The sequence below is a fragment of the Capsella rubella genome, unplaced genomic scaffold, assembly GCF_000375325.1.
Source record: "Capsella rubella cultivar Monte Gargano unplaced genomic scaffold, Caprub1_0 scaffold_4, whole genome shotgun sequence".
Taxonomy (NCBI): Eukaryota; Viridiplantae; Streptophyta; class Magnoliopsida; order Brassicales; family Brassicaceae; genus Capsella; species Capsella rubella.
In genome coordinates this window covers 5688613-5713332 of record NW_006238920.1, presented here as the reverse complement: position 1 = coordinate 5713332, position 24720 = coordinate 5688613, and the positions used below count along the sequence as shown (strand labels likewise).

General features: G+C 34.4%; 4 protein-coding genes and 1 long non-coding RNA gene across 7 annotated transcripts; 2 read left to right on the top strand and 3 right to left on the bottom strand.

Moving 5' to 3' along the window:
• Nucleotides 1-704: 704 nt before the first annotated feature.
• LOC17890082 lies at nucleotides 705-1960 on the bottom strand. The gene is made up of 3 exons (XR_002834428.1): nucleotides 1706-1960; nucleotides 1334-1393; nucleotides 705-1239 (listed from the first exon to the last, which is right to left on the bottom strand). It is a non-coding gene; the product is annotated as an uncharacterized LOC17890082 (long non-coding RNA).
• A 3063-nt stretch (nucleotides 1961-5023) lies between these two features.
• LOC17887913 (protein FAR1-RELATED SEQUENCE 3) lies at nucleotides 5024-9307 on the top strand. 2 transcript variants are annotated; one of them, XM_006293600.2, is made up of 6 exons: nucleotides 5106-5209; nucleotides 5384-7655; nucleotides 7735-7824; nucleotides 8057-8206; nucleotides 8768-8884; nucleotides 9032-9307. In XM_006293600.2, exons 2-6 carry the CDS (start codon nucleotides 5457-5459, stop codon nucleotides 9074-9076), a joined length of 2601 nt encoding a protein of 866 aa, XP_006293662.1. In that variant the 5' UTR covers nucleotides 5106-5209; nucleotides 5384-5456; the 3' UTR covers nucleotides 9077-9307. The 2 variants fall into 2 exon arrangements, with proteins under 2 accessions (XP_023640823.1, XP_006293662.1); XM_023785055.1 differs by lacking the exons at nucleotides 8768-8884; nucleotides 9032-9307 and having other exon boundaries at nucleotides 5024-5209; nucleotides 8071-8200.
• A 145-nt stretch (nucleotides 9308-9452) lies between these two features.
• LOC17887950 (serrate RNA effector molecule) lies at nucleotides 9453-13533 on the bottom strand. The gene is made up of 12 exons (XM_006293391.2): nucleotides 13047-13533; nucleotides 12685-12785; nucleotides 12347-12404; nucleotides 11961-12035; nucleotides 11802-11876; nucleotides 11662-11709; nucleotides 11477-11545; nucleotides 10605-11384; nucleotides 10473-10521; nucleotides 10089-10357; nucleotides 9827-9985; nucleotides 9453-9717 (listed from the first exon to the last, which is right to left on the bottom strand). Exons 1-12 carry the CDS (start codon nucleotides 13457-13459, stop codon nucleotides 9657-9659), a joined length of 2157 nt encoding a protein of 718 aa, XP_006293453.1. The 5' UTR covers nucleotides 13460-13533; the 3' UTR covers nucleotides 9453-9656.
• Nucleotides 13534-15626: 2093 nt separating this feature from the next.
• LOC17887802 (nitrate regulatory gene2 protein) lies at nucleotides 15627-19761 on the top strand. Of its 2 annotated transcripts, XM_006293684.2 has the most exons (6): nucleotides 15627-15827; nucleotides 16926-17987; nucleotides 18126-18197; nucleotides 18274-18488; nucleotides 18572-18795; nucleotides 18888-19761. In XM_006293684.2, the coding sequence occupies exons 2-6, from the start codon at nucleotides 16934-16936 to the stop codon at nucleotides 19555-19557; spliced, it is 2235 nt and encodes a 744-aa protein (XP_006293746.1). In that variant the 5' UTR covers nucleotides 15627-15827; nucleotides 16926-16933; the 3' UTR covers nucleotides 19558-19761. The 2 variants fall into 2 exon arrangements, with proteins under 2 accessions (XP_006293746.1, XP_023640824.1); XM_023785056.1 differs by lacking the exon at nucleotides 15627-15827 and having other exon boundaries at nucleotides 15858-17987.
• A 2287-nt stretch (nucleotides 19762-22048) lies between these two features.
• On the bottom strand, nucleotides 22049-23120 carry LOC17889805 (NDR1/HIN1-like protein 13). The gene has a single exon (XM_006294760.2). The coding sequence runs from the start codon at nucleotides 23019-23021 to the stop codon at nucleotides 22236-22238; it is 786 nt and encodes a 261-aa protein (XP_006294822.1). The 5' UTR covers nucleotides 23022-23120; the 3' UTR covers nucleotides 22049-22235.
• Nucleotides 23121-24720: the final 1600 nt, after the last annotated feature.

Genomic DNA, 24720 nt, shown 5'->3' with positions numbered 1-24720 from the left:
TAAACACCTTATAAAACCTTGTAAAAACCTTTTAAATATGCTGTAAAACATTTTAAATATATTGTAAAACCTTTTCAAAACCTTTTAAATAAGTTTCAAAATCTTTTAAAACCCTTTAACAAAACCTTATAAAAGCCTTATAAAATATTTATAAAAGCCTTGTAAAAGCTTATAAAAGTCTTGTAATACTTTTTACATAGTTTTAATTTAAAACCTTAATATCCATTTAAACACCTTATAAAATTTTGTAAAACCTTTTAAATACTTTACAAATTTTTGTAAAACCTTTTAAATACTTTACAAATTTTTTTAAAAACCTTATAAAAGCCTTAGAAGATATTTATAAAACCCTTGTAAAATCTTATAAAATATTTATAAAAGCCTTGTAAAATCTTATAAAAGCTTTGTAAAAGTTTTAAAAGAACCTTAATATATTTAAACACCTTATAAAACCTTTAAAAAACCTTTTAAATACGTTGTAAAACCTTTTAAAAACCTTATAAAATATTTATAAAAACCTTGTAAAACCTTATAAATTTTATATAAAAGCCTTGTAAAACCTTATAAAAGTCTTGTAAAACTTTTTAAACTTTTAAAATCTTAATATATATATATATATATATATTAAAACACCTTATAAAATCTTTGAAATGTTTTGGAAAGGTTTTAAAAATGTTTTAAAAGGTTTTATAAAGTTGTGACGATAATGCAAGGTTCTTATGCACAACTATTTTGTAACCATTTAAATTACATATGAAAGAAGACTTTGTTTGACAAAACAAAAGAAGACAACTCCATCACTGGCTAAAAATATACAAGAAATAACTAAAATATACAAAAAATAACTATGTAGTATCGTTGATCTCTACAACATGAACAATATAATATACATATTTACTACATAAGCATGTATTATTTTCTAGAAAGTCAACATCTTCTCCGAATTAAAGCTCACCACTGTCCTCGACCATGAGATCAGATTTGGTCATCTTCTCCGCAAGGCTTTCCTGTTTTTCCATTTTTGGTTTGTTGATAGGCGCAGGCATGAATCTCATGTAGTAGAATGGTTCTGGGCCAGTGACACAACTCCCGCTTGTACTCATTGAGTCTTCTTCGCTTGTACTCATGGACTTGTTGGTGTCATCCTAAGGAAGATCTGCCGTGAAATGAAAGGCTGATTTTTTTTTCCATGGTTGTTCTGGGGTCGATGGTCTTTGTTTTTGCTTGTTCAGTTTCCGTCTGCAAAATCACATATGTGGGAATGACAGAGACCGAGACCGAGAGAGCCTAGCTCAATTGTATAAATAAAACCAGACAAGGAAGGGAGACTCACATGATGAGGTGGTGTTGTGTACAACCTCTGCTCTAAAGTCTTGGCATCCCATATTATGGACTGCACGATATTGTGATCCAAACCATTAACATTGATTGACAATGAACAAGTACGAACTGAAGCATATGAAACCACATTACATCTCTTCATAAAACTCAACCGTAAAATCTAGAGAAGATTCAGCTTCATCACAAATCTCTCAATCTTCAACCAAATGACCAGAACAAATACTTCACACAGTCGAAACCCAACCACAAAACAACCTAAGACTACAATAAAGCTAAACATTACCGACAAAAAATTGAGAAAACTTACAAACACGCCGACGTCAAGAACGTAAACAATAAAACAAGGAAGGAATGGAAAAATCACCTTTCTCATCTCAGTTCACAAGGTACATACATTTATGGAGAGGGCGTTGAGCAGCGACGAACAACGAGATCGCATCAATGGTGAAATACGAACGGGATGTTACTGAAGAACCGAAGACAACGAGATCGACGACGGCTGATCGACGATTTAACACGGCGATGAGAGACGAGAACACGGCATTGAAGACGAGATCGCCGGTGATGAAAACGAAATCGCCATTAGAGATAGGAGAGAGAGATCGGAGAAGAGAGAATGAATTTTTCTAGGTTAAAAGAATTAAGGGCAGTATTGTCTTTTTCCATCAAAACAAGGGTATCTTAAAAATGTTCTTCATATCGGGGCATTTCTAAAAAAAAGTGATCTCCAAAAGGGGTATTTTTAAAATTGTCCCTAAAAAAAATTATTATATTACGAATTATATTAAACTTTTGTTATCTTTAATTTAAGTTAAAATATGATTTTCAAAAATATTTTATTCACCCTTATGATTTATACAATGAATTGCTCAATGGCATAATACATTCATATATAAATTAAAAATTAAACAAATATAACATATTATAAAATTAAAATCATGAATAAAAATATTTATTTATTTAACTCAAAATCTATTTTATTTGTAAAATGTAAATCCTAATTCTCTTTTACGAACCCAAACTGATAAATAACTTTGTTTAATTGTAAAACCTAAATCTCACACCTCTTTTATCAACCCAAATCGATAAATAATCTCGTTCAATTTTTTTACTTTTTAATCTATCAAAAATACCCTTTTTCAGTACCACTTTTTAAAAATACCCCTACTTCAAAGTTTATCAAAAAACCACTAAAAAGGTTAAAATTTATGGGAAACTATAATGCAGGGGTGCAGATAAAAAAAAAGTTCAATATCCATCCTCAATAATTTGTTATTTAACTCTTCTTTTTGCATACGTTTTTGTCCCTAGGTCTATGGTATCTAAGAGAAAATAGAATGCAGGGGTTCTGTCCCTAGGTCTAGGTCTATGGTATCTAAGGAAAACTATATTTACATACTTGTATAAAATATTTATACTACCAGTTTATATAAATACTCAATTTAACGGATAATATGTAATTTACGCGATAACATATTATTTAACATGTTTAAAAAAAAATTATCGAATGCTTTTAATCACTGATGAACAGTGTTATCAAATTCATGAAAATATATATATCGGTTTGAGTTTATAAAACAGTGGTTAGGCTTTAGATTTTATAAAAAAACAAAAATGTATTTTTATTTGTGTTTATAAAATAGTGGTTGGGGTTTAGATTTTGTAATAAAACGACATTATATTTTGGTTTGGGTTGACAAAATAGTTGTAAGGGTTTAGTTTTTGTAAATTAAACGAAATTATATTTTGGTTTGGGTTGACAAAATAGTGGTTAGGGTTTAGATTTTATATTAAAATCAAATTATATTTCAGTTTGGGTTGACAAAATAGTGATTAGGGTTTAGATTTTGTAATTAAACAAAATTATATTTTGCTCTGGGTTGATAAAATAGTGGCTAGGGTTTAGAGTTTATAATTAGTCGAAATTATATTTTGGTTTGGGTTGATAAAATAGTGGTTAGGGTTAGATTTTGTAATTAAACGAAATTATATTTTGCTTTGGGTTGATAAAATAGTGGTTAGGGTTTAGAGTTTATAATTAGTCGAAATGATATTTTCGTTTGGGTTGATAAAATAGTGGTTAGGGTTAGATTTTGTAATTAAACGAAATTATATTTTGCTTTGGGTTGATAAAATAGTGGTTAGGGTTTAGAGTTTATAATTAGTCGAAATGATATTTTCGTTTGAGTTGATAAAATAGTGGTTATGTTATTACTAATCAACATATAACCCATTCGTTATCCGATAACATCCACACATGATAATATCCGATAACATCCACACATGATGCTTCGTTATCACCATATTTTTGATAACAACCTAGTCATCTGATAACAATCCGGTAACAATCTATATATGCAATCTAGTTATCCGATAACAATATATATACTGCATTATCATTTCGTTGACATAAATCACTTTTTCCCAAGTTAGTGCAGAGAATTGCACCGAAAATAAACATTAAATGCTCTAAGAACCAAAAAAAGATAATTATTATTATTTTAAATTGATATAAGGACACCTACGTAACTTCTCCCCTCTCTCATTGAAAAAACTAATTTTTAACTTATCAACTCTTTCTTTTTAGTTTTTGGTTTATTTGGGCACTTATTTTTAACAAGCCCAAAATTTATCCAAAATATGTGTGTAAACATATAAATATACACACAAATTACATTTATATATGTATAAATTTTTATATATCTTTCATAAATATCTATTTTATCTAAATATTAACAAAATTAGAATCGACACGTGTGAACATCTTATCTTTATAATTGACACATGTCACGATCTTAATAATGGCTGACCTTGAAAACCAAAGTTTATATAATCAAATTGCATGATCATTCATCGGCGACATTTATACAAGTATGAATATGTTACACATTCTTTTTTTTTTCTTTTTTTTTTACACATTCTACTTTTGGTATTAAGCATCAATTTCAAAATTTTCTCAATTTCCTTTTTTCTTAATATCTACGTAATTAAGTAATTATACTCATGGATACATGTATAACTACAGTCTACAGTATAACGTATAAACCAGTGAAAACATGCAATTTCGTTATACTGAAGATATATTTTTCTTTTTGTATATATTTTTCTTTATATGTCAGGTCTAATAACAATTTATTTTATTTTATATTGCTTTTTTGGATAAAAATTCTAAAATAAATAAATAATAAAGTAAAAATCTCATAAAATCACCAATCATTAATAATAAGTTAAACATCCTAAAAAAACACAAAAAAAAATATATGATCCTGGCTTAATGGTTGAGTGTTTGCTAATAGTACGCAAAAGTCATGAGTTCGACCAATTGTAAACACCGTTAGTAGTTTTTAATTTTAATGAAACGACGTAATTTTGAAAAATAACAAACCAACGTCTTTTTCGTTAAAAAAGAAACTCTAACAGAAACTTAACCGTATTAACGACATGTCCGAATAGTCAAATCCATGAAACTTCACCATTTTATCTGAAAGTCAAATTTTTCTTTGCTCCAAATTAAAAAATTCGTGTTCTTCTCAACATATTTCCCAAATCTAAATGCCACCAAATTTTGTTAAATACAATATTGTAATTTTATTCATTTTATTTTTATATTTTGTTTGTTTTTATGCTCCCCGGACGTCGTTTCTCAGGTGTTAGGGTTTGTTTTTATTTTACCTTTCCCGTCAAAAACGACGTCGTTGGAGTTTCAATGTCTTCTTCTTCTTCCTCTCAAACGAAGCACAAGCTCCGAGTTTAGTTTTCAATCCTCCGGTCGAATCTGAACAAAGCAGCTTCTCAATTTTCCCAAATTGTTGTAACCCTTCTTCCAATTTCACGACTTTGATTCTTCCAGGTTCGTCGCAACACTCACGTAAGCTGCTCCTTCCCTTATGTCTTTGCTTTCTCCTCTTTCTGGGTTTCTCTGTATCACAATCGGAGAGTGATGATAGATGCAGAGTCCTCCTTCTCTATATGTAGTCGATGTTGGAAAAATTAAGTCTTTTAAAGATTTACAAACACTAATGGTACTTTTTGTTTGATGCAGTGTTGTAGACTTGTGAAGATGAGAATGTGAAATTGGAACTTATTTAGGAAGTGCTTAGTTAGTGAGTGAGACTATGGATATTCATTTGGTTGAAGAGGGTTTGTCAATGGGGAATCATGGGATGGGAGATGATGTAGATGCTGAACCTAGTGATTGTAGTGGAACGAATAACATCGAGAATTCGTTGGGAGTTCAAGATGAGATTGGTATTGCAGAGCCATGTGTTGGTATGGAGTTTAGTTCAGAGAAAGAAGCTAAATCTTTCTATGACGAGTATTCGAGGCAGCTTGGTTTTACTTCCAAGTCACTTCCGAGAACTGATGGGTCTGTTAGTGTTCGGGAGTTCGTATGTAGTAGCAAAAGGTCTAAGAGAAGGCTTGCGGAGAGCTGTGATGCAATGGTTAGGATAGAAATGAGAGGTCAGGAGAAATGGGTTGTGACGAAGTTTGTTAAAGAGCATACTCATGGATTGGCTAGTCCTAATACGCTTCATTGTCTTCGGCCTCGTAGGCATTTTGCTAATTCGGAAAAATCTAGTTATCAAGAAGGGGTAAATGTGCCTAGTGGTATGATGTATGTTTCTATGGATGGAAATCGCGTTCCCTTAGAATCTAATAGCAGAAGTTCTAGAAGTGCGTCTAAGGATTCAAATAGAGGCGTAGGAACAGTAAATTATGGATCTATGGCTACAAACACAAAGAGAACAATTGGACGGGATGCACATAATCTGTTGGAGTATTTTAAGAGGATGCAGGCAGAGAATCCTGGCTTTTTCTATGCAATTCAGCTTGATGAAGATAATCAGATGACAAATGTATTTTGGGCTGATTCAAGATCTAGGTTTGCTTATTCTCATTTTGGTGACACAGTCACCTTAGATACAAGATACAGGTGCAATCAGTTTCGGGTTCCTTTTGCTCCGTTTACTGGGGTAAATCATCATGGTCAGACTATCATATTTGGCTGTGCACTGATTTTGGACGAGTCTGATACTTCATTTATCTGGCTATTTAAGACTTTTCTAACAGCAATGAGAGAACAACCCCCCGTCTCTTTGGTAACTGATCAAGATAGAGCCATACAGATTGCTGTTGCTCAGGTATTTCCAGGTGCTCGTCACTGTATAAATAAGTGGGATGTGCTAAGAGAAGGTCAGGAAAAGCTGGCTCATGTGTGTCTTGCGTATCCCAGTTTTCAGGTGGAGCTATATAATTGTATCAATTTCACTGAAACGATTGAGGAGTTTGAATCGTCCTGGACTTCCATCATTGAAAAGTATGACCTAGGAAGACATGAATGGCTTAATTCTTTATATAATGCTCGAGCTCAGTGGGTACCTGTTTATTTCCGGGATTCTTTTTTTGCTGCAGTATTTCCTAGCCAAGGTTATTCGGGTTCCTTTTTTGATGGATATGTGAATCAGCAGACAACCCTTCCGATGTTCTTTAGGCTGTACGAAAGGGCTATGGAGAGCTGGTTTGAGCTGGAGGGTGAAGCAGATCTTGACACTGTCAACACTCCTCCAGTCTTGAAGACGCCATCACCCATGGAGAATCAGGCTGCAAATCTTTTCACAAGGAAGATTTTTGAAAAGTTCCAGGAAGAGTTGGTTGAAACATTTGCTCACACTGCAAATAGAATAGAAGATGATGGTACTACCAGCACATTTAGGGTTGCAAAATTTGAAAATGACAACAAAGCTTATATAGTAACGTTTTGCTACCCTGAAATGAGAGCAAACTGTAGCTGTCAAATGTTTGAGCACTGTGGAATACTCTGCCGACATGTTTTGACAGTGTTTACTGTAACAAATATACTTACTTTGCCACCACACTATATTTTGAGACGGTGGACAAGAAATGCCAAGAGCATGGTAGAGTTGGATGAGCATATCAATGAGAATGGGCATGATAGCATGATACACCGCTATAATCATTTATGTCGTGAGGCCATCAAGTACGCTGAGGAAGGGGCAGTTACAGCTGAAGCTTATAATGTTGCTTTAGGGGCACTTAGAGAAGGTGGGAAGAAGGTTTCAGTTGTCAGAAAAAATATAGCTAGAGCTGTACCTCCTAGCGCACATGGTGGTGGTAACAAGACCTCGCTATCAGCTGCTGACACAACCCCTTTGTTGTGGCCGCGCCAGGATGAAATGATACGCAGATTTAACCTTAACGATGGTGGGGCCAGAGCTCAATCTGTTGCTGATCTGAATCTACCGCGTATGGCACCAGTGTCGCTTCACCGAGACGATGGTGCTCCTGAGAATATGGTACCCAGAGTGAACCTTTCACAGACTTACTTTCAGCTTATTGGTGTTGGGTGGTAATTTGACTTGCTTTGTCTTACAGGTAGCTCTTCCTTGTCTTAAGTCAATGACTTGGGTGATGGAGAGTAAAAATACAATGCCGGGTGGTAGAGTTGCTGTTATCAATTTAAAGGTGTGCATTTCATAAACCAGTTACTTTTTTCTGTATAGTGTTTGCTGTAAATTTTGCTGAAAGTTGGTCTGATGGGATGATTCATCTAAAAGAGATTAGAATAGATATTTCTAAGCATACTGATGCCGAAAATTTGAACAATTGACAATAACCTTTGTGGCAAAATGTTGCTGCTTCCTGCAAAAATGTAGTTGACCGGTTTAGTGAGGATTCTTTTTCATGATGTTTTCAGTTGCACGATTACAGAAAGTTTCCTTCAGCGGATATGGAGGTCAAATTTCAGCTTTCTAGCGTCACACTTGAACCCATGCTAAGGTCCATGGCTTACATTAGCGAGCAACTCTCGTCTCCAGCCAATAGAGTAGCTGTCATCAATTTGAAGGTATGTTTTTTACACGCTAGGCTTGTAGCTTCTCATGTAGTCTCTTTTTGACGAGAAAAAAGTCTTTATGATTTATTGATTGTCTTTGGTTTGTTCTGACATAGATGCCAGATACCATCAGTGCAGGAAAATTCTGTGTTGTTTGACTTGTTTGTCTCCACATTAGTTGCAGAATATGGATTTTCTTTCATTGCTGCTGTACTTTTTGCATTATTCAGACCAGCGTCACTACTTGAATACTGAAATTTCAATTCTGCCTATGTACCAAAGGTTCTTTTGAAACCCACTTGGATTTAGTCTGAAAATAATTGGAGAAGTTTGTTTCACCACTTCATAGGAATCATTTCCATGAGAGGAACTAAATAAGCTGCAGTACCGTCTTCTTCCATGATGCATTATTTTATAGGAGAACCACTTATAAAATAGCAGAAAGATTTGCTCATTTTACATGTGGCTCTCTCTGGTCTTTACCGCGGTCAATGTCTTACTCCATATTAGTGACTCTTAATTGAAACTACAAAGTGTTAACTGTGTGAAAACATTATGTTGTCCTTACCCCAGCTTCAAGATACTGAGACAACAACAGGAGAATCAGAGGTCAAATTTCAAGTGTCCCGTGATACGCTAGGTGCCATGTTGAGATCAATGGCCTATATCCGTGAGCAGCTTTCTATCGTTGTAGGCGCTCTCCCTTTCAATTCTTTTTTTCTTTTCCTCTATATAGTTTCTGAATTATATTAGTTGGTCTGCTATAACTGTTCTTGAACTAGTACCTGGTTTGTGTACCGCCTTATTAATTATCTAAATGGTATCTTGCATTTGCAGGGAGAGTTACAGACAGAACCTCAAGCAAAGAAGCAACGCAAGTAATGTCCACAGAGCAACCACCAGATAAGAAAAAACTTCAGGAACATGCTTGTTAATCTCATTAGGGCTCGTCTGTATTATCTATGTGATTGATGTTAGAAATATGATACAATGTCTCATGTGTAATATATGTATAAGTGTCGTGTCCCTCTCTTAGCAAGTGTGTAGAAGTTCGCATTGAGCCATGCCTTGAAGTGTATATATCCCTTTTTATACATTGAACTCGTGATTCCAGCCATGCTTGAGCAGTTACGCAATAAACCAGCTTTGAAGAAAGCATAGACTACGTTTGACAAACAATATAGATGAAACGCACTGATTACTGAATACAAGAAATTCTCATGCACATTCATTTATGTGATCGTCCAAACAGAGTTAGTAAGCACATGAAAAGCAATAAGGAAATATATGGGGTGCGTGTTTTTTACGCTTTAGTGAGGTGAAAATTGGGAGGAACAAAAATAAATACATCACAATAGGATTCATGTAAATGCCACAATCTGCTATTACTGATTTCATTTAACCGAATGGGTAAAACTTAGCATCGGCTCTAGCTAGCTCTCCCTATCTAGCACTCTCTTGTCTACAAGCTCCTGTAATCGATAACAGTCACCTCTTCCTCTGGAGCATCTAGGTCTTGGTAGCTGCACCATTTTTTTCATTAATTTGTTTATTAAGAGACAACGCACTCTTGTTCTTATGATTGAATCATGTTTTGCTGTAAAGATGAAAGTATAGAGTGAGCCGCGTTACCTGCGTAGCCGTCTAGGGTCCTGTCGGAAGGCCGGAGATAAGAGAAAAGGAGCTGGTCCACCTCTGCCGCTACCTTCAAAAGGAGGGTTTGGTCCACTTGGGTCCCTGAACATCTGCATTGCAACTTCAGGTGGTGCTGGTACAAACGGTCCCAGTGGCCTGCCCATATCATCATTTAGCGCAGTTAGAATCACTGAATAGATACAGTAACCATTTTACACTGGAAACAAGATCATGGTGGAGTGAATAATCTTTAACTTACCCGGCACCGGGAACAGGCATCAGCATTGGTGGTGGGTTTATATCCGATAAGAAGGGAGGAACATGAACACCCCCTTGTCCACCAAATGCATCGTACCCAACTTCCCCAGGATTTCCACCATCAGGACCATCACCTTCACCTCTCTGTCGATCATCGGACCGATCATTTCTGTCATTTCCATTGGCACGTCCATCACGCTCTCTACGTCCACCTCGGTCATCCCTCAGTCTGTTCTCCATACCTGGTTTACGTCTCATAGGTCTATCTCTCTGTCAAAATTTTATTTTACCCCCGTAAGTAAACCTCAAAACAAAGCTAAACCAGTAAAAACCCAAAGATACAGACTACTAAACATTCCATTAGCAATAGAAACGGATCATGTACCGGACCAGATTGCTGGGTAGCTGGTTGTCCTCCTGGTGCATTAGGATCACTGCACATAGCACATAAAAAAATTTCACTACGAACCTGACAGAAACGACAGTAGAGGAAATCAAACAAAAAAATCTTACATACTTCATATAGTTCTGAAAATACAGTTCTTCCCGAACTTTTGTAGTCAGCTCAGTAACAAGCTCAGTGTGTTTCAGCTTGAGATGTTTGTACACAAATTCAGCAGCATGAAACAGCTTCGTGCAGCCCTTGGCTCCACAACCATATTTCCAACCATACTTCTCATCTCTAATCTTTCGGACATGTGGATCTAAAGCTTCAGTAGCAGCAGCATCTATCTTCTCTTTCGCTGCCATCACTTCCAAGGGATCTTGACCTTTCAACCTCTCCTGCCAATGTGAGTCAAATTTACTCTCACTCTCATCTCCTTTTGCATCAGAACCTTTACCTTCAGCTCTCACATGCCGCAAACCCTTAGCTTCATTTGTTTCAACCAGTCCGTAATAGTCCACACCATGAACACGCCAGAGATATGTGACAAGTGTGTCAAGCAATTCAACACCCTCAAGGCCTTTCACAGACGTCAACCCCCTAATGATTATAACTGGACCGGTCGAACCACTGTGTAATTTATCTCTACCTGATTTTTCAGTTTCTGAACCTGATAAAAGGTTTTCCTCAATTCGTTTCTCAGAGTCTAGCTTACGCACAAGTGCTTGCGCTTGTTCAATGTCAGTTAGGATTCTCTTTGGATCAGAAGTGAAACTTGGTGCTTTCGGTGCAGCTGAAAAGTCAGCCTCGTTAGCCCTATCATGTCTTTTTCTCTTACCACCAGCTGCTTCATCATCGGAATTTTGCTCAGTGGCCTGGCCAGATTTATTCAATGCTGTCACTGCAGGACCTCTGGAACGGATCAAGGGAAACTGAGCTTTAGAGATGACAGAATGGTGATCAGGATCATAAATGTGGTGTACATGCAAAGGAATTTAGCTTACAAATCCAGTGCCCCGCCCTGCAAATCAAGTAAGAAATCCTTCGCTACCTTCCGTGCAAGGTCATTCCTCCTGAAAAGAAAAACCACAAATGTATATAATACATATTTTTCAATGTATACTATTATTAAAACACCTTCCAGGCACTAAAAACGAAGTGAACTGCTGCAAATGGCTCTTGAACTAACCTTTCTATGACAGAGAGTAAGTTGGTTGGATGATACTTATTTTTCAACCTGGACGTGTAACATAGATACACATGTTAATAGTTTAGCTTGCAAAATATACCCGAAGAATGTAATAGATTGAAATTGATAGTGGAAATCACCATTCTTCCTCTTTGTGGGTGTTAAAAAAGGCACGCTTTTGTGTTGTGATATACTCTGACTTGTATTCTTGATATCTGCATCAGGAATAAAGCTTTACACCTGCAGCTTTACAATACAACTGTTTAACCAACAAGAACAAGTTGCAGATATAACAACACCTGCGTTCAGCTTCAGATGGCAATATATCATCTTCCAACTCCTGGATAAATTGCTTGTATGACATCAAGCCATCCCTGGATAAACGAAATACAACGGTATGTATTGTTAAATGCAACAACAAGGGAGTCTACAAACAGCAGTAGTTGTGAGCCATTATCTTAAACATTAAAAAGATCAGATTTTAACAATTGGGACCAAAAATAATGGCGTTATCTAGTATTGGATAGACTCAACATCAGTACATCACATTGTTGAGAAATTATTTTAATTAATTGTGTCTGATCAATAGTGTCTCTCAAACAATTACTCTAACTTTCCAGGAGCTATAAGAAAGCAAGCATGTATGTCTCATCGAAGAAAGAACATTCTAAAAGGGTCAAAGAACCTTTGAGTATTTCCACTGTTGGAAGCATCACCATAACCTCCACGTCCTCCCTCCCAGTCTGCCAAAAGAAATACACATTAAAAAGGTAGATAACAATATCTCTCTCTTAAAACAGATTGCTTGTTTACAAATAGAATTGTGAATAAGTTAACTCAAACTGTATCCAATCCACAGCATATAGAGAGAAAGATATGAAGCTATGACTATGAACTGTGCTAGTCAAATGAACCAGAAATCTTCAAAAGAACTACTAATGACAGTCATCTTAAACAAGTCTCAGAAGTGCAAAAGTGGTAAAACAGGTTCCCTTAAAAATATCTAAGGAAGAGATGTCTCACCCTGAAAACGACCCATAAAGCGGCCATGAGGCCTTTCATCGCCATAGTTAGGCCTCCCACCCATTTCACGGTCATATCCTCCACCATAGTCATATCCAAATCTAACATGCAAAGGAAGAATTGAGTAAACATTAGGATACAACAATCAGTGATACAAGAGGATAATGAACTATAAGTGATGCACTTTTCTATTCTCAGCTAAGCAACATTACAACTTATATTATCCTTGTAGCAAAACACAGTTCCCATATGACTTTGAATTATAGTTCAATCGGTAACAAATTAACTTCGATGCAATTCCAAATGAAGTGTGAGCAATGTGTCACAGCAAAGAAGATCCAGGGATAAGAGATAAAGATTACCTTCTATCGGGAGGGCCATAGCCACCACGAGGACTGCCACGGCGAGCATCATAGCCATTATCATCCCTCCGATAACGCTTATGAGGAGGAGAGCGGCGCATGGGAGGAGAGTGCCGTCTATCTCTGTACGGTGGCGGAGGACTCATGCTAGGTCGTCTCTTGTAATCCCTACGAGGCGGTGGGAGAGGCGAACGGTCACGGTCACGGCGATTAGGCGGACGTTCGAGGTCTTTGTCGTCACGACGCTCTCGTGAATCTCTCTCCCGGCGTTGTGGAGGCTGCTGCTGTTCATGTTCCTGCTCTTGTTGCGGCAGAGAGGAAGAAGGCGGTGGTGGAGGTGGTGAGGAAGAGGTCGATTTCTCAGGGAGGCGGTTATCGACGGAATCAGACGGAGGAAGAGTCACATCGGCCATTACGATCGGAACCCTAAATCGGAGAATCTACGATTCACTCAAAGCTTCTCTCTCTCTTCCTTTACGAGGTCTGCTGCTGTTACAGTGTTATTCAATTTGGCCTTACTCAAAGGCCCATCTTCGTCTTCATGAAAATTAAGGGTTTTTACTTTTTTAAATTAATTTACCAATATTTTCTCACCGGGCCGGCCGGTTCGACCGGTTAATCCATGACATGAACATTTGTAAGTTTAATTCTACTAACCGATAATCTAAAAACCAATAACACTCGCCATTAACTCGTAACCTGGTGAATTGGTTTAACCGGCTAGGTTACAGTTTACTGAAAATTATTTGAATTTTGGGACTAAAGTACTGTATAGAGTTTTAGTTATTTTTGGAAGATATAATTTTTTATTTTTATTAAACGACACACAATCTCGATTAGAATTAGTTGTTGTGAATTCATGTTCTTTTGGTTTTATTTAGATTTCTTTTAATTTACTTTATATTATTGTTAATTTTTATATTTTATTAAATTTGATATGATTATTTATATATGTATAAAACTGTATAATCTAAATAAATTCAATGATAAATTTTAATTGATTTCTTGATTTAATTTTTGTTACACCCTTGTTATTCTTCCAATTGTTTTTGCAAATTTTATCAACCATTTCGAAGAAAGTTCTTCAAACAGTTCCACAAATTCAGCCAATAAGAATTTAAATGGCTACAGTAGTTGAGGCAGACAAATCTGTTTGTAAACTGGACCATTTATATCTACTATAAATTATAATTCATAGTAATACGAGAGAATTATGTATAGAAGACATATTATGTAAACCAACTACATAACATTTTTACATAGAAATAAATTTAGTTCAAGAAAATTTCTTATTAGTCGTAACTCAACATTATTAAGAACCTTAGGGGAAAAAATGGTTTAGGGCTTTTTACTAGAACTTATGTTTTGGATTTTTCATCAAATATATACTAAATTTTTTAAATATTTTGGACTTTAATTTATATCCCAAAATAAATTGGGGGCCTTATTTTAAATATTCTTTTTTTTAAAAGACATTTTTGTAAGATTTTCTTAAACAAATGTTGATGAACCTTAGGTCTAAATGTGTTTACTTTATTCATTTGGGCTAACCTTGTGTTTAGACTTGATTACTATTCATCCAAAATTAGAGTGATCTAGTTTACTAAAAGCACTTTCATCGGAAACTCTAGTTTAGAAATACATACTTAAACTAATATTAAAAAGATGAAAATATAGAAAATAAATCGATAAAAAAATTAAGAAACGGTTCTTCAAAAACCTTTTAGTCTCTAGTTTATATATTCTCATAACATGCGTCATCATATAATTAATTAATATTATGGGAATAGAATATTTGTATTTCTCACGTGTATAAGAAGACCAATCGCCTAACATATAGATGGGCAAACTATGCATCTACTCTATCTTTTGATTTTCATCGGTTTGAGGTGGATTCTAGTAATGTTGTTTTACTTTTGACGGAGGATACTCGTGGAACTGTTTTCACGCCATGCTTGTATTTGTTTTATGATTAAGTTTTTGAAGGGGGTTTTTTTCTCTCTTTCCATAACAAGAAAAATAAAAACATAACTAATTAATAATTTTCAATAAAATAAATTTAAAATAAATAATAATAATAATAATATATTGGAAACTTTGAACGTCTCTTACCGATGAAGATGTTTTAATGCTATAGTCCACTTTATCCATATACAAAATATGTAATTCAAAACATAAATGTCAAATAGACTTTTTTTATTTTAAGAAACAAAAAACTATTTCTATTCCCCAAATGTGAGTTTTAAAAATAATCTAATGGATTCTCTTTCTCTTATACCATTTTATATATTAATAAAATGTGAGTTGACATTATAACAAAACTGTTTTATAAAGTCATTGACTAAAAACCATAGATTAAGGATGTTAGTTACTTGGTTATATTAAACTAATTAGCAAAAAAAAAAACACAAAGACATGTTAAAGAAAAGTGTAAGAAAAAGTGACCAAGAGAGAATAACAAGGGTAAGAAGAAAAAAGTTACCGTTTTTGTACTCATCCGTCAAAGTCGATCTTTACAAGCAAGCAAATGCTTTATTGCATGTTGTTGTATTTTGTTGTTAGTCAGTCACACACACACACACAAACGCCTTTTTCTCCTCCCGCATAAGATTCCTCATCTCTCTCTCTCTGCCCATCTGATTCGCTGCTGACTCACACACCTCTCTCTCTCTTCACCTCCTGTAGCAAGAAGCAGAGACGTTTCGTTTTGTTTTTTGTTTGATCCTCTCCTCTCCTCTCGCGTGACTCCAAAGCTCCTATCTTTGATTCACCGACTCTTAGGTATCGTTGTTTCTTCATCTGGGTTTGTTCTGTTTGTGTGAGGAAGCTACTAGATTGGGGTTTTTTTTAGGTTTTGTTATACTGTAGTGGTTCAATTTCAATTGGGTTTCTTTACCTTTCTATAAAAATCTCTCCTTTATTAGTGGGTTTGTCAAATTACTTCACTTTTCAAGTTTTGATTTTGGATTACTCTGAGAAAAAAATCCTTTTTTTGGTTTAATTAGTTTGGTATTTGTCTATGGTATGACTTTGTGTATGTTTCTTGCTCGCCCTAGTTTTGGATTAGCATAAAAGTTGCCTTTTTGTGTCTGATTCTGGTTGTTTCTCACAAAACTGCAACTTGGTTTTGTGAAAGTTTTACTCTTTTGGATAACGGGTTTGCTTGAGGAAATTGTAACATTGGAATAGGTTTACTAGGTTAAGGGAAGTGGTCAGATTGCGTTTTGCTTTTAAAGTGGAAATTTTGTTCTGTATTTGATGCTTTTAAGTTGTTTTTTTGTTTGGTATGTATGATGAAGCTGAGAACTTTTTGATTGTGTTTGTGTTGGGAGTAACATAAGCTTGTTCCTTTTGTTTTCTTAGTATTCATCTGTTAGTGGTGTTTCTTCTCTGTGTTCATTTGTATTCATCTGTTAGTGGTGTTTTTTTTGGTAGTCCTCTTTCACTAAATCTAGTCCACTTGATAACTTTTCAAGTTCTTATGCTCTATGAAGCGGTTTTGTGTTTGTTGTGGTAGTTTGTGTTAGAGTTCTCAGTTCAAGATCACTAAAACAATATAACCCAGAACAGGATAACTAGAAAAGAACACGAAAACATAGAATACATTTTCCTTGGTATGAGCTAATAAATTCTCAAAAATCCTATTTCCTAGTATGGATCTCACAAATAGGTCATCCTTCCTACCTATAAGAAACTCCAAAATCACATAATAGAAAAATTCCAAATGGTCATTCCTCAGAGTTTGGAAGTTTTCTTTTTTAGATTTGAAACTATTCAAGTATTTCTGTCAATTTTATGTTATTTCTTGGTCTAATTGGTGTAAGATTACATTTCTGCATGTTGTAAATCTAATTCTGTAACTCTTTTTTTGCATGTAAGATTGGACAATGGGTGCATCAACATCCAGAATAGATGAAGATAAAGCCTTACAGTTATGTCGGGAACGAAAAAAATTTGTCCAACAAGCACTCGATGGAAGATGTTTGTTAGCTGCTGCTCACGTTTCATACGTTCAGTCTCTTAAGAGTACCGGAACTGCCCTCAGAAAATTTGCTGAGACTGAAGTTCCAGTTGAGTCTTCCTTGTTTACGTCCACTAGTGCAACACCAGAACAACCTCTTGCCTTAATCGAGAAATCAGTTTCTCATCCGTCATACTCTCCTCCACCTGCTTCACATTCGCATTCCCATCATGACACGTATTCACCTCCTTCGTCTCCTCCTAGTAACAGTCCGTTCCAGGTCAATCATATGAAATTCAGAGGGTTTTCTTCAAAAAAGGTGGAAGAGAAACCTCCGGTTTCTATTGTTGCCACTGTAACCTCATCTAGTCTTCCACAAAGCAGGTCTATGGAAAAGCTGGAATCAACCTCATTCGAAGAACCTTCGTCCATGCCACCTGAAGCACCTTGGGATTATTTTGGTCTTTCTCATCCAATTGACAACCAGCTTTCTTCGTCTCATGCTGGGAATGGTCATGTGTCAAGATCCGTGAAGGGAGAGGATGAAACTCCAGAGGTGGAGGATGATGGTGAGAATTTTTCTTTTCAAGAAAGGGAAGCGTCCAGAGATTCGGACGATGATGAGTTTGATGAACCAACAAGTGATACACTAGTAAGAAGTTTTGAAAACTTCAATAGAGTGCGCCGCGATCACAGTGCTTTGCCTCAAAGAGAGGGAGTTGAAAGCGAGTTCTCGGACGCTGAGAAAAGTAAAACTCCTGAGTTATCACCACCAGTCACGCCTTTAACAGCCACTCCAGTGAACAAAACACCACACAAGGGAGATCACACCGAGAACAAGCTTCCTCCCAGGGACTTCTTGTCAAGCATGAAAGAGATAGAGTTGCTTTTCGTTAAAGCTTCAGAGACTGGTAAAGAGGTTCCTAGAATGCTTGAAGCCAATAAATTGCATTTCCGTCCAATAGTTCCATCAAATAAGGGTAATAATTTTCATCTCTTGAAGACTTACGTGTATATATATGCATCCTCAAATTCCACCTTAGTTAATCTAATGTATCTCTGCATCTAGATTGCTTTGTGATTTATATTTGAAAAAAAATCACATATTCTTTTGGCAGGTGGCTCCGGTGCCTCATCACTGTTCAAAACCTGTCTCTCTTGTGGGGAAGATCCCCAAGATGTACCAGAAGGTAATTAAACTTCTTTACATTTTAGGTCAACTGTTGCAAATTATATGGATTGTTTACATGCAAAGTTTTTGTGCAGAGCCTGCTCAGAACTCGGTGAAATACTTGACCTGGCATAGGACTGACTCTTCACGATCCTCATCTTCTCGGAATCCTCTTGGAGGAATGAATTCTGATGATGTGGAAGAGCTCAATAGCAATCTCTTTGAAAACATTTGCATGATTGCTGGAAGCCATGCCTCAACGCTAGACAGACTGTATGCATGGGAGCGGAAGCTCTATGATGAAGTTAAGGTACTTTTATAGGGCCTTTAAATAGATTTTATAAAATCAATATTTTGCAGTTGATTTATTTTCTTCACTTTTATCGGTTTCAGGGGAGTCAGACTGTGCGAAGAGAGTATGACGAGAAGTGCAGAATTTTGAGAGAACTTGAATCAGAAGGCAAAGGCTCACAAAGAATAGACAAGACACGTGCAGTTGTGAAAGACCTTTACTCCAGAATCAGAGTGGCGATTCATAGGATCGACTCCATATCACGACGGATTGAAGAACTCCGTGACAAAGAGCTCCAGCCTCAACTTGAGGAACTTATTGAAGGGTATGTGTTAAGCCACTGTCTTCGGTATACTCAATTCTTTTGATTTCATTTGACCTGAACCATTATATTTATTATTTCGTGGATGTGATTAGATTGAGTCGTATGTGGGAAGTGATGTTCGAATGCCACAAGGCTCAGTTTCAGTTAATCAAAGCGTGTTACAGAGGCGGAAACATTAAACTCAACATGCAGTCTGAGTTGCACAGACAAGTAATATCTCACCTTGAAGATGAAATCCGCGTGTTGGCCTCAAGCTTCACTAAGTGGATCACAGGCCAGAAATCGTATATTAAAGCGATAAACGAGTGGCTGGTGAAATGTGTCGCCTTAACACAACCATCCTCTAAACGAAAAAGGCGTGCACCACCTCCGCCACTGAGAAACTATGGGCCTCCCATTTATGCAACATGTGGAATCTGGCTAGAAAAACTCGAAGAATTACCAACCAAAGAGGTTTCAAGCTCCATCAAAGCACTTGCATCTGATGTCGCCAGGTTCTTGCCACGACAGGAAAAGAATCGCACCAAGAAACATCGGTCGGGTGAGAACAAAAACGATCTGACAGCTCACATGTTGCAAGATGAGACTGTGGAGGATTGTGGTCCGGGATTTGATCGGTTTAGGACAAGCTTGGAAGGGTTTGTTGGACAACTCAACCAGTTTTCAGAATCATCAGTGAAAATGTATGAGGAACTTAAGAAAGGAATCCAAGGAGCCAAGAACAACTACGAGCAGTTAAAGGCTTATACACAAGGAAAATGATTTTTTTGGTTTCTTGGAAAATGAAATTTTGTCAGGTTACAAAATTTTGGAGGAAAGGTTTGGCATTTGTAAATGCAAAAGGGATAATATAAGAACATTTCTTCAAGCATGAAATATTGATAAGATGATTGTGATAGTGTTTTTCGTTTGTCCAATCACTAAACATATAATAAATCTAGTCAATATCATAGATTGAATCTTCAATATCTTTCTTATGGTCTTAATGTGTTCTGCAGCAATGCTTTTTATTAGGAACTAGATTTTAACCCGCGGGCGGGACGATATTCCTAAAATGTAATTTTTTTTATTAATTTTGTTTGGTATATAAGAGTGTACAATTATATTTTGATTGTTAATTCTATGATTTAACCCCTAAAATATTATATGATAATTTATTCTTTATATAATCGTAATTTGATCAAAGTAATTAAATAAGTATAATATTTAAAATAATGAAATGATATTGACATAATATTCGTTTACATAGTATAATTTCATATTAAAATATTTTGTGAGTTATACTATAGTAGACCACCCGTAAAAATATCTATAATCATAATTATATAAATTATAATCCGTTCCATCATATAACCCGTGCTATACAATTATCAATAATACTTTAGTACATCTATTTTTGTATCGTTTGAGTAATATACATCCGTTTCTAAAAATTCAAATTATAACATATGCAAAAAAATTATATTTTTATTATACATATGTTTATGTAATAATATAAATTTAAAAACAAATAAAATCATATAAAAATGTTGGAGAGATATTTGATTTATTAGGGAGAGATTTTAGGAAATTTATTAAATGTAATAAATATTGATTTCTAGTTTTGCAATTTTATTATGATTTAATTATAAAATTTATCTTAAACTTTTTCTATTTAATCAAATGGTAAGGAGCTAATTATGAAAATATCACCAAATAAAAGGGTAGAACACAAAAGGTACTTCAAAAATGTTAATATAGATTTGTATTAAGAATCATTTAGGTTAAACTTATAAAAATATTGCAAGTTTATATTATTTACTTTTGATTTGTTTTACTAACGACATTATATTAAAACCAAAGTCTAAATTTATCCCGTCATTTAATTACATTGTCATAGCTTAAACAAAAACAAAAAAAAAATTAAAAATTAACCACCAAAATCACCTAGATCCCTAAACCTTATAAAGATACTAGATTATGTATAAACCTTATAAAGATACTAGATTATGTATCACGTGCACAAAAATTGATTTGAAACTTTTATGCATCCGAATCTTTGAGTATAAATATACTTATTTGTTTTTAAAAATACATAATTATTTGAATATAATATAATTTATACAAGTTATGTGCATTATCTTTCCAGATTTTAGTATAAATATTTCAGACTTCCACCACAGTTTCTCTAATCATTTTCTATAAATTTGCTCGCCATTTTTATTTAACTCTTTTTCATCTTCTATTGACTCATATATTATATATAAGAATGTGAAATTGTTCGTATATATTTCCTCTTTAGCCTTTACAATCTTTCAATACTCATTTTTATATAAGTTGTATGATTTTCTTGTTTAAATAAACGTTAAAAACCTAGAGTGGAGTTTGTTTCGTTAGCCATGTAAACATGTTTTCATTGCAAGGGTATTAACTGCGCTTTCAATATGACATGTTTGAGTTGTCTTTTTCTAAGATACACCTACTTGGAAATGTTTTCATCAAACGGCTTATTTGTATAGTTAAAACAAAATATTTTTCTCCTTTTCTTTTGTACTTGAGAATTCATACATATACTCAATTATGTTGTCACTCTCACCACATGTTGTATTTTATGGGCAAATTTTCACACAATTTCATCTATTGTGTAATTTAAGATATATTTTAAAATTTTGAATCATAACATATACATGAAACAAATATAGTTTTATTGTTTATTAAGCATATGAATAATATGATGAATCAACATTTTAAAGAAATTATATCAAATTCAACAAAAGGTGAAATATAAAATATAATGACTTAAATTTAATTAATATGGTATTATTAGATGTATAATCTTCCTTGATTGGTAGCTTTGGGGTTTTTTTTTAGAAATATATAAACAATTAGTGGTTCCATCCATTCTTGGATTGGATTTCATTTGGTTATGATATTGATTTAAGAGAATTCACAAGTTAACTACAGTTTAGTATAAATATGTTGTTCCTAACAACTATAAACATACCATTTTGAGAAGGAGCACATGGGTTAGTGATTCTCACCTTTCTTGTCTTTTCACTAAATCCGGGTTCGAGTCCGGTTTCTCTAAAAGAGAAGCGTATAATTTATAATAACGTCAAAAAAACATATTCTGATGATAATGCCTGTTTTATAAACTAATCTCTTTTGACTCTTTCCATAGTTAGGAATTCTTCGTGTTATCATCTACTCCTTTTGAAATTTTCTGAACCATACAAAAGAGAAGTTTTCAACTTTACATAAAACTAATATCAAATTTAGAATTTTTCCTCATTTTTAAAAAATATATATCCCGTCCATTCACAAATTCACATCATTATGTTTTCTCCAAAAATATAAAACATACAAAGAAAATAACAAGTCAAATAACCAAAAAAAAAAATCCTAAAAATCCAAAAAAAAAACAAAAAACAAAGAACAACTTCATCATCAGTTCATCACCATCACCAAAGATCAAAGTCATGACTGCATTTTCTCGACACAATCCTCGACGGAGCCGTTAACTTATCAACCGTTAAATCACAGTTAACTTTAACGATCATAGTCCAAGTCTTAACAGAACCAACCTTAATCTTAACAGGAGCTTTAATCTTCAACCTAAACGGCAACGTTTTGTTACTCACCTCTTTACGCATCTCTTTCCTCATACCACTAGTCAACTGTATCTTACTCCCACTTAACCCCAACTTAACCACCGTTACATTCTTCTCCGCCTGATAAAACTCCGGCAAAACACCGTTACATAAATCAACATCTTTGTAATAAACGTCGACGGAACTCCCTTTCCCGTAATAGTAAACCCCGATTTTCCCGTTACCGTTACGCGATCTAACGGTAACGTTAAACCGGGGCGAAATCGGGGAAGTGGAGTTTAAGTTGATCCCAGAGACGGCAAACCCTTCTACATAGTATTTAGGTGCTTCGGGACGGTAGATTAGGTAAAGTACGGCTAATGAGAGTCCTGCGAGGACAATCAAGGCGAAGACGAGGGCGATGAACGAGCAGATGCAGCATCTGCATCTGCTGCGGTTCGGTTTTTTACGGGAGAGGTATTGGAGGCGGTGTGCGTTTTCCGGTGGTGGGATACGGTAGATTTGATCTTTAGGGACTTGGATTACGTATGTTGATGGTGGTGGTGCTGGTTTTCTTGGAAACTCTCCGGAGCTGAAGTTGCCGGAGAATTGTCCGCTTTCCGGTGGTGAATCGGCGGGGTAGACTCTTTCAGCCATTTTGATTTGATGAGAGAGTGACTGAGAAAAAAAAAAAAGATTTGAAAAATTTGAGAGAGATTGAGAAACAGAGAAGAGGAATAAATATGTATACAGAGAAGAGAAGTGTTTAAATGTGAATTAAAGTGAAAAATAATTATGAATGCTTTGAAAAATTAATATAAAAGGTGACGATAACGCGTTATTGAGAAAAAAAAGATTGCACGCGGCAAAATGAAAATCTACTGGTTATTAATATTTTTATTAATGTTTATTTAATATTATTAAATAAATTTGGCAGTAAATCAAGACGTGATTAGTGTTGAATTTGTCTAAAAAAGACAAGAACAAGTATATGTAATAAATTTAATGAATTAGTGATTTTTTTTTTGTATCAGGAGTTAATGAAGTTATTGTATCAAATTATAAAAATGAGGAGTTATTATATAAAATTACAAAAATGAGGGGTTTATAATGTTTTATTTTTGTTTTTATAATGTTTTTATATGAAAGAAGAAAATATTATGTAACTTGGCCATACTAATATGGAATAAAATATAGAATTTTATATGGTTTTGCAGGCTAAATCTATTTTTTTTAATTTAATGTGATTATTAAGATTATTATAATATTTTATAAGGTTTTTAAAACATCTTATGAAATATGAAAAAATGAAAGTATAAATTAGAAGAATATGTTAAATCATCTTTTACGATTTTTGATAACCATAAAATATCATAGCAAAATCTATAATAATTTTCTAAAACATGAGAAAATCAAATAGTTTTATTATTTTAAAACTCTCTGGGTAATTAATTAACCTAAGATAAAAATTGCAGTGAAAAAATACTGGAACATTAGTCATCTCAATTATTGTATTTGACTTAATTATGGTTAATATAAGGTTGAAAAATTTAGTAGTTTATATGGAAAACAATAAATTAATTAGTCCGTTAGAGTAAATTCAAAAAAATAAACTGATTAAATCTTAGATCTACACTTGTTCTTGCATTTCTATGGTTCAAATTTTGTAGATCTACTCTTGAATCATGTTTTTTGTGTTGATTTTAGGTTCTAGAGAAGCAAACGCGGTTTGTGTTGTGTAACCGCGAGAGTCCAACACAAGTGGTGTAAGAGAGTACTTATTCAAATGATTTAACCAAAAAAAAAATTGACCAAAACTACCAAATCATTTATGAAACATTTTCTTTCAACAACATGCATTTAATATCAAAGCAGGGATTTGTGATACTCATCCGCTGTCTTTTCTGGTGCGCTTGTGCCATGGCTTTTTTATTAGGGACTGGATTGTCCGTATCTCGCATGTGTATAGGGAAGCTAACCGTCTTGCGGACGGGTTAGTTAACTATGCGTTTTCTTTGCCTTTAGGTTTTTACTATTTGAATTGTATTCCGCCGAATGTGGCGTCGATTTTAAATGAGGATATTGTTGGTCCACCTCAGCCAAGAAACGTTTATGTATAATTTTATTTTTAATTTTAATAAAACATAGGGAGGGCACTAACTCCCGTCAGTTCACCAAAAAAAAAATTCAGATAATAATTAGTTGGTTATATGTTATATGTCCTATTTCCTAATAATTTTTGTTAACTTTTTTTTTATATTTATTTTTGTTAATTTTTGTGTATCATTTATTTATTTATCGTATATGTACAGTATAAATGAGTAAATTATTTTGCATTTACTCGAACTACCAAATT